The 10,326-nt window shown below is 41.8% G+C and overlaps 1 protein-coding gene across 1 annotated transcript in view; it reads right to left on the minus strand.

Annotated features, from left to right (window-relative positions):
* USP22 (ubiquitin specific peptidase 22) overlaps positions 1–10,326 on the minus strand; it is a 200,609-nt gene that overhangs the window by 73,628 nt on the left and 116,655 nt on the right. The window contains exons 3-4 of the mRNA XM_075069166.1: positions 626–739; positions 44–88 (exon numbers count right to left, since the gene is read on the minus strand). Coding sequence (XP_074925267.1) covers positions 44–88; positions 626–739 — 159 coding nt within the window. The remainder of the gene's footprint in view (positions 1–43; positions 89–625; positions 740–10,326) is intronic.

A 10,326-nucleotide genomic window follows, 5' to 3' on the forward strand; every position in this document is an offset into this window, starting at 1 on the left:
GGACGCTTGTTAGTGAAGTGCGTCGCCAGCCCACGCGTCTTACCTGTCATTGTACACTGGTAGTGAGAAACCACTGTTGGGGTGAAGGCTAAAAAAGAAAAAATTAGGGAAAGCAAACTGAATAACAAAACAAATGTGTGTACACATATTTGTGTGTAAATATCTTTACACATATACTGTGTGTGGACAATCAGGATGGGTGTGTGTATGTAAGCTGGCACATTCTATAAAAAAAAAAAATCACAGACAAAGGTGGCATTTCATGTGAGGGGAACAGATTTCTTGCCTGAGATACCTAAGATAGTCTAAGAGGTAGATTGTTACATTTTCTACCTGATATAGATCTCACTCTGATGACATGAGGTAAGTTGTCCATGATCATGATAGAGAATTTTATATTATGTTGTAATTAAAAAAATAAAAAAATGTGTTATAATTTAGTGTGGTGCACATATTAAACTAACAGTCTAGCTCCTGGACAGCAATATCTATAAATCTCTCCCCCACAGTCTGCACTACTGTCCCTAAAGACCTCTCTCTTCCCCTTACTGGTTTTTGCCATTGACAAATGGGAGGGACAGGTATGATTAAAAACAAATAAGAAATTCAGGCAGGAAAACCAAACCTTGTAATTTCCAAGCCTTCCGTTGTTCCTCTTTGGCAATTTGTTCCATGTCTTTGTCGTATATGTAATCTTGACACACAAAGCAGTATATACCCCCATACAAAAGGTCTATGGCTGCAAAACAGAAAGGGGGGGAGGGGGGAAGAGAGAGAGAGAGAGAGAAAGAAAGTGAGTTCAAATCTAGAAGAGAGAATGCCAAACGTGGAAGCCTATCTTCCATGTACTTCTTTCCTGCACAAAAATGTCTGTGCAATTAGAAATTGGAAAACCTGTTGCAGGATTTTTCAGTTACAGTACAAGTTATCTAACTGTTAAAGGCAGAGGAAGACGACACCAATGGTAAAGTGCTAACTAGCTCAAGTTTGCCTTGTATTCTGCAATAAGTAATTACAATGCAAGATACAAGTAATGAAAAGCCATAATTAAAGCAACTGATTACTAGGCATGCAGGGTCAGTCTTATGCTACAATCTGAAGAGTTGATATGCTGGGGAGAATTTACTTTTTCTATTTCTAAAACAGCAAATGCAGGTGTTTTTGTTCAAATTCATTAAATAACTTTAAAGTGTATATTTAAAACCTGAATGAAAATTCAAATAGATCAGGCATTAAACATTCAAATATATTAAAATTTTCAAGTGCTTTTGTTCAGGCCAATGATCTTTTGCAAAGTTGTTTACTGCTGACATTAGCTTTTTCTTTCAATTTTAATTTGGACAAACTAATTATGACCAATGTTGCAAAAGTTCTCTCTCTTTCAGATCAAATAGTAGCAGGCCATTAAGTAACTGAAAGGGCTGTAATAAAAATAAGTGTCAGGTGACCAGGCAAAAGACATTTTATTAATACACTGGATGAGATAGAAATAAATTTAATAATTTTAATCATAGCAAACTGTTGATTCTCAGTTACTCAAAACAGATCAAACCATAGTGTACTTAGGGGAGTGACAAAATTCAAATGGGTGCTGCCAAATGATGAATTTGCTAGCTATGAACAGCAATAGAGCATGATTTGCATCCTTAGGACAATTAAGAACACCACCACCATTTCCCCTAAGATGCTGTTTCCTCCATTTTTCTGATTTTGAATTTCCTTTATTCCCAGCTTAAGGTGACAAAATTTAAATTATTTTTCTACAATGGAAACCATTATCAAATTAAGAAGATTAATAGGAATAGTTTTGGTTGATTCTTCAGCAGATTTTAAAAACAAAATGCAACTGGGATTGTGCTGCTCACTACCCCTAGACAAAGTGGGGATCCCCTTGTGGCGTCCCCCCTAGGGTGACCAGATGTCCTGATAAATCCCGATTTTGAGGAGTTTGTCCTGTGTCTTGACCAGACTACAGTCGGGACGCCATTTGTCCCAATATTTTGTTTCCTGGTCTTCGGCGGAGAGTCCTTCATTCGGGGATGGTCTTCGGCAGCAGGTGCTTCTGTCTTTGGCGGCAAGGTTTATTATCCCCCGCTGAAATACTGCCAAAGTCTGTCCGTGACTGAAGGGCTCTCCGCCAAATTGCCACCGAACTCCTGAATGGGTGAGTGTTAACCCCCCTCCCCCCACCGGGGGGTCCTGATATTTTCCCCTTAACATCTGGGTCACCCTAGTCCCCCCACACCCCATGCACCAGGGTTCATATAGTTAGTTTCCTGCCTAGCCCCAGCCAGTCCAATTTGGGAGACAAACTGCAGGTGGAGTCAGCCCCTTGAAGCCAAGAAACTCCATTAGCTCATCTAGAACTCAAAGCAGCACCATTACCAGAACTTTTGGAACTTCCTGACCAACTCTTCACCCTCCTCTTTCCCCCTCCCCCCTTTTTTGATTCTAGACATGTTTTCTTCCTTGCTGATTGCGAGATATTTTCTTCAAACCACCTCAACCCTTTCCTCAGTGTGTCTCTGCTGCAACTTCACTCTTTATGCTCACCATATTCCCCTCTAACCTTCCCTCCCTCCCCTTTCCATATAATTCTTCCATTTTTCACTCCTATGCTTTATTAATTCATCGTGTCCCCTTGCTCACACTATAACCCACTATATATACTTTTAAAAAGGGAAACTTATTAAAAAAGGAATTAACATGGTGTTTATCAGCCATCATTTTGCTTATATGCTATATCTTTTCCCCTCGCTTGTCTATCTTTTCTGTTAACACTGTAAACAATTTGGGGCAGGGGCTATCTGTTACGTTGTGTACTTGCCTAGTACAATGTTGTCCTGATCCCAATTTGGAGCATTTAGGCACTACTAGAAAACAAATTAATAATAACGCCTCCATGAGAATATCACTAAAGTGGCTGAGACTCTAACCTGAGGTAATACTCTGGAATGAAATAATAAGAAATGATAGGTCATAATTAAATGGCAGAAGTAGTGGTATGAATTGCACAATATCTGCTTACACTAGGGTTGTACTTTATCAGTGTTATCTAGTCTTCATTTTCTTCAACAATAAACAATTTTGAACAATGTATGTACCTCTTTCAGTTAGATGATTTACTTCTAACCCTACAGTATTGGTTCTGAAGCCAAAATCAGGTAAAGTCGTACAATTTTTCAGGGCACAATAAGGCTACTGGACCCTTCAGATCTATTAAGCACCCTATAAACACTAACAACAGGAAAAGCGTTATCCGGCATGTTGGGGGAATGGGGGAGTGACAGTCAAAAATTCCAGTTAACCGAGAGTTATACTTATCAATGGAGGGAGGGAGTTTGGGTGTGGGAGGTGGCTTAGGGCTGGGGCACAGGAAGGGTGTGGGGTGTAGGCTCTGGGAGGGAGTTTGGATGTGGGAAGGGGCTCAGAGCAGGAGATTAGGGTGCGGGAGGGGTCTCAGGGTGCTGGATCTGGGCGACTCACCTCGGGCAGCTCCTTGCAAGTGACAACATGTCTCTGCTGCTCCTAGGTGGAGGCGCAGCCAGGCTGCTCTGCATGCTGCCTCCGCCCACAGGTGCAGCCGCCACAGCTCCCACTGGCCATGGTTCCAGGCCCAAGGGAGCTGTGGAGCCAGTGCTCGAGGAAGGCCGGGTTAGCGCATATAGCCCCCGTGGCCATTCCTCCGCCTATGAGCAGCAGGGACATGTTGCCGCTTCCAGAGAGCCATGTGAAGCCAGGTAGGGAACCTGCTGATGCCACACCAACCTGACTTTTAATAGCCCCTATCAGTAGTGATGACTGGAGCCGGTAAAGTCCCTTTTCGACTGGATGTTCTGTTGGAAAACCAGACACCTGGCAACCCTATTGAAGATTTGTATTGGGAGATACCAGAAGAGCCGGTTTCTAGAGAACCGCTTTTACTATATATTCAAACTATCTTTAGAGCCAATAGTCATGTACTGCATAGAGTGTGTTTGCAGTTATATATTTGTCAACAATCTGATTCTACACAGCTGGGTGCCAAAGTCAGTAGGGAATCCTGTAGGAGACATCCATACTGAAGAGACACTCCTCATTCAGAGCAGAGTGAGAAGGAAATCTATGGAATAAAAAACAAAGGACAACAGAACTACCAGGCTGGAAGAATTTCATAATTGTTCCAATGCTTGATTAAGAGCTCTTAAAGACAAGTCCTCCCTCAGAATCCCTATGTGCATAGTACAAAGTCTGTTGTATATACTCCAATACTTTATATCATTAACAAGATGATAGATTTGGGGTAAATTATCTCAAGTACCAAGGAAACAGCTCAAAAAATACATGCTTCGTTACAAGATAATGGAAGGAGAGGAAGTTATATTACTATTAAAAATAATGGAATTTATCTTCCATAAAAAGTTTTAATTGGCAAATAATTAAGATTCTAAATGAGCTTGTGGTTTTCAAACTTACTTGCTATGACTCTTTTACACATTAATTTATCTGCCTACCCTAACCCTATGGAAATAAACTAAGCTATTTCCATTGGAACGAATACTTATAGCCTACACTGTTAAACCATGTGAGTTCTCTTGCTACACATTTCTTCACTGCCAGTGTACACATCAAAGGCATTGTGATATAAATGTCTCCATTACAGATCCCAATGAGGTCAGACTACTTTTATATACATAATCAAAAACTAGAGATTAATGCTATTTTAACTGCAATGATTTCACGTTCTTTGCAGTTAAAAAGTCTATTCCCTTAAAGCACACAACTCATTGATTAGCATTAGCTGAATTTATGTATGCACATCAACCGCATAGTATTTTAGCATTACTTTTTAGTACTTCTTTCAAGCATTTGTAAAAAGGGTGTATTAAAGTTTTTGTTCCCCTCCCCCCAACGAAAAAAATTGGTTTTTGTTGCATCAAATCATCATCAGTGGCCAGATTGGAGAGTAAAACCACCTATTTTTTCCAAAGCTCTGTCCACCACCACAACTCCACCACTAAAGCACCTAGATAAAATATCTTATTTCAGTCTGGAACCTAGCGGAGTGCATCAGTGCCCCAGGTTCCTTGCTAGGGTGCATTCAACTCTTCCTGGACTGCTTCTCCTGTTCATCTGCTACTACTCCAGTGGCTTCGGGGAATGCTCTGGTGCTTCCAAGCTACTTGCAGGCAGGCACCAAGCTCTCCTTTCCTAAACACATTCCATTCCTCCAGGACCACCACCTCCTACTACTGCTGCTATTGCTACTGCAACCAGCCCTCCACCAGCGCAGAAAATAATACTTGTAGCAGCTCCTAATACTGTGGCTCCTTCACAAAAACGACCCATACTTGTAAGTGGCTCCGGTGAGGCTCCCTCTACTGGCACATGCTAGTAAGAGCATGAAAGCAGTTGACCTATGCAGTCTCAGACAGCTGCAGTGCTGAAGTTTTGCATCAGTGGCCAGCTGGTACTGACAAGGGTGGAGAGATGTTAGCAGGGTCAGCAAGGTGTTGGGATAATGTATGGGTACATACCAACTGTTTCTGGGCCCTGACCATTATAACAGGATCTGAAGCATCAAAAATACTTTAGAACGGTAATTGTCACTCAATGCATCTGAAGTGGTTTTTGCCCAAATAAATTTGTTAGTTTTTAAGTTGCCAACGGACTCCTCGTTGTTTTTGCGGATACAGACTAACATGGTTACCCCTTGATACTTTAAAACTTGTTTCTTCTTAGATATCAGACAATTTGTTCTTTGGTTGCCGCTTAATTTTCAAATAAAACCAATACATATTTTGTTTTCAAAAATACAGTATACTTTATCAATTAGTGCTTTTTTGTTTATATTGTATACAGTTTTTGTTCACCTTCTACTCCACCATATGCGCAGAAGTCATTGGCACTGGCCACAGACCTTCCAACAGAAGGGGCAGAAAGTATGTGAAGCTGACTGCATGGACACAGAAAAGAGTAATATTGTAAATCCTATAGAGGAATATGCCCCCCTCCCCATATGCTTATTTTATCAGAATGTTATTTTATTGTGAATGTAATACCCAGACTATTCTCCCATGTGTCCCATAAGTTGTTATTTTTGTAGAATGCAACTAAAAAAACAGTAAGTATACAAAACAAAGCCTTTGATAGTGCTATCAGATGAGTCGCAAAAGGGATAGCTACACAAATTCAGTTTTACTTGGAATAGCACAGGCAAGGTGCAGAATTTTAATATATAGAAAAGGAGGAACTTTCCAACATACAGCATTTTTTATATCTTCCATACTAACATTTTCCCCCTTAGAACAAAAGGCCCAACTTGATAATACTACATTTGACAAGATTCTCAACTTGATCTCCTAGCACACCTTTATGTACACAACTCGTAACAGTTTAGAGAAGTGGTGCCCAAACTTTTCCTGTTGCACCCCCCCCCTTAAGAGTAATGGAATCTGTCATCCCCCCGGTCCTGTCCCCTGCATTAATGTACAGCCAAGGCTTCCTCAGCAGAGGAGTCTGGGCTGACAGTGGAGCTGGGGGCAGAACTGAGGATGGGGGAAGGTGCTAGGGTTAGAAGTGGAACTGGCCTGGGGGCGGAGAGGGAGCGAGGGTAGAGCTGGGTTGGTGGTAGAGCTGGGTTTGGTGGCCCAGGCCGGGCCACACCTCCCGCCCCAGAACATTCCTGTGTTCCCCCCCAAGTTCTGGAGAGTTCTGAAGGAAAGCAGCTCAGACGTCAATAGGGTTGCCATTTTTGGTTGGATGTATTCCTGGAGATTTCATCACATGACATAACCTTTAATTAAACATTAATATTTAATTCTTGGAGACTCCAGGACAATCCTGGAGGCTTGGCAACCATAAGTATTAAATTTAGGGAGGCCAATCCTGCCTCCCCCATTTTCCTCTTTGGGCCAACAAAAGTGTTGCATTCTGGCGTGAGTTTTTTGTTTTGCCAAATTAATCTGCCAATGCCCCCGTGACAATGTTTAAGCGGAGAAACAGGGAGACTGTGGGAGTTAGGTTGCAATATGTAAAAAAGCAAAAGGTGACCACTTCAGAGTCAGTGGATCTCATTCTGCTAAGTCTTTCCATGCACTCAGGTCACACGATACTTGACTGAAACTCAACAAAACTGGTTCTGTACAACTCGACGTGAACCACTTCACAGAGAGGTGTGTTATCTTTTCACCAGGGGGCTGTGCTAAATAATCTTTATCATTCCAGTTTCAGTGTATGTTCCTGCAAATCAACCGTGACCACTTAATTTTTGTTGCTAAGTACTATTTATATTCATTTACTGCATAATATACACAGCAAGATAACATTCAGGTTTATGTCAGGGAATGCCTCTTGGAAAGTTATTTGTTTTTAAGCAGATAGTAAAATAATGAAACACAGAAAGAAAAAATGAATATTAAAAGTGTGATTTGCAAACGGATTATGAATATTTGCATAATCGGGTGAAAACATGTTACTCTGGCCTTTAATGAAGAGAGCTCAGTGAGGGATCAGGGCCAACAGAGATGGAACTGAAAATTTACTGACACTTTTATGATGTATAGATGTAACCACACCTCTGTCCCCAATTATATGCTTTTCTCCTCCCATTATGCTTTACCATAGCCTCAAAAATGTGTTTGATACATACTCAGTTTGGTTGATATACATCTGAGAGGGTTTTTTGCTGAGCAACTCCATAATAATGAAAACTTACTGTGCAAGCAAAAAAAACCCAAACCCCACAAACAAACACACACAAACAAACCTACCACCCTAAACAGGCTTCAAGAGTGGTTTTCAACCCCAAATCACGTGTTACAAATCTATAAAAAACATTTCACTTTTAAACCAGGAAAATTTTCATCATTTTTCCCTAACTTTCTGGGTCACTGTAGGCATTGCCAAAAATATCGTATCATATATTTTATTGCACCACAGACCTCAATCGTTCTATGATTAACTATATTCATTTTTCTTGGAAGCTTCAAATGCATTTGTATGGCCTGTGCCTTTCAGACTCAAGAGGAACAAATATAGTTTAAGGTAGCATTGAAACAAACCTACTCCTCCAACATTCCTGTTCAAAACACCATTATCTGCATTCTATTTCCCTCTGGTACTACATTAAAGGATGGGCATCACAAATACAGCATAAAAATATGGAGACATGCTTGTCTGATATAACCTGCACGGAAAACAAAGCTAACATTGTGAGCTTGTTGTCCTTCTTAAATGTTTGAAAAGTACCTAGCACAAAGTGGACACTAATATAAATAAAACTTTCCCCTCAGAAAAATAATTTAAGCCCATATCAATTCCTTAAAAAACTTATTTCCCTTAGCAACTCATTGCATATATGGGTCTATCTTGCTAGAAGTAGCTATCAAAATTTTAATGTGGGCATGAGCCATGGATCTCCCCTTTGCAAAATCTCCCCTTTACAAATTAAGTCAAGTAGCTATCAACTTTATGTGGGGTCTTGGCTATTTCTAACTATGAAATATGAAAATGTAGCTCTCTCCACATCCATTGTAAGAACAAAAGCCATAATGTTCATGTTTCTGTGGTCCGAGTTCTCATACAACTTTGACAAACTCGTGAGAGAACCAAAAAACACCACTGACACTAAATCAATGTCTTCTCATTCTATTAAAAGCCTCCAGTATTGTTAGACAGGAAAGACAAAGTTAGTTATGGTTAATGCTGTGAGTCTTTTGTGGAGGTCATGGATTCCATGAGTTCTCATGGCCTCCGTGACTTCTGCAGCTGCAGTGGCTGGTGCGGCTGACCCCAGGGCTGCCTGGGCCACAGGGGTGGTCCTGAGGCCAACCACACCGGCTGCTGCTCTGGCGACCCGAGGCAACTGGTCCCGGGCGCCACACTGGAGCAGCGGTCTGGGAGCAGCAGCGGAACCCTAGGTCGCCCCCGCCTGGAAGAGCAGCAGCGGTGGTGGGGCCCCGGGCTGTCCCCTGGCCCAGAGCGGTGGCCGCAGGGCCCCAGGGCATCCCCACCCAGGAGCAGCAGCAACCACCAGGGCCCTGGGCTGCCCCCCCACCCCCAAGAGCAGCAGCAACCACTAGGGCCCTGGGCTGCCCCCTGCCCCCAGGAGCAGCAGCAACCACCAGAGCACCCTCCTCCCCAGCATCTAAGATTTAGTATGGGGTATTTAGTAAAAGTCACGGACAGGTCACTGTCTGACTTTTTGGTTGTGACCTGTCCGTGACTTTTACCAAAAATACCTGTGACTAAATCGTAGCCTTAATTATGGTAACCTTTTCACAAAATATGCTTAGTCTAATAACATGTCCCGAAACTCACCTAAGGTGTTATCCTTACCAGCCTCCTGAATAACAATGCTCTGACATCCATTGGGAAGGACATTCCAAACTTCACCCCACATTTTGAGGATTTGGTGTATTAGGACAATGATAGGCACATACTGGCCTTCTTCCTGCTTCCCTACCCGCCGCTGACAGGCTTGGAAACACTTTGCATCATTGCCAAGAATTCTCAGGTTGACTGAGTGAACCTCAGATCTTTAGCACAGTAAGTCATAAAAGGAATCAAACTTGTAGACAGATCCACCTGGTGTATCAATTGAATCACAAATCTTGTTCATGATAATCAAAAGGTAAGTAAAACTTTTGATGGCCTTCTCTTCCACGTTCCCCACCCCAGCCTACATGTTAAAATATGGCGGGTGTCCTGTTGGCATAGAGAGGTGAGAAGCAAGGTTTCTCACACCACCCACAGGGATGGGTTGCAAATTTCCATCATCATTTGCGAGTTAACAACCTACTTGGAAGCTCAATACTGCCCCCAGGCTATTACCAGAGTGATTAAATTGACAATACTAAAATTACAATATCATCCATCCTTCAAATTCTATTAACAGCATTTAAAATATATATCTAATTAAGATTGCTTTGATTTACAATGAAGTTGCAAGGTAAAAAGCAACAGGAGTTGCAACAGGAGTTACAACAAACACGCCTTCAGCATTTTCCAAAAACAACAAAAAAACCCACACATTTTAAAAAAATGTTTTATGTTATTGAAATGCTCAAACTCCCACATAAACACACACACCTCATTGCTATAGCAACCGTTCACTTATGAGTATGTCAGTGCTACACAGCTGTTATTCACAGATCATAGAATATCAGGGTTGGAAGCGACCTCAAGAGGTCATCTAGTCCAACCCTCTGCTCAGAGCAGGACCAATCCCCAGACAGATTTTTATCCCAGTTCCCTAAATGGCTTCCTCAAGGATTGAACTCACAACCCTGGGTTTAGCAGGCCAATTCCTCCCCTCCTCATTTCAAACAAGCATTGTCCCTCGAG

The sequence above is a fragment of the Chelonoidis abingdonii genome, chromosome 9 (assembly GCF_003597395.2).
Source record: "Chelonoidis abingdonii isolate Lonesome George chromosome 9, CheloAbing_2.0, whole genome shotgun sequence".
Taxonomy (NCBI): Eukaryota; Metazoa; Chordata; order Testudines; family Testudinidae; genus Chelonoidis; species Chelonoidis abingdonii.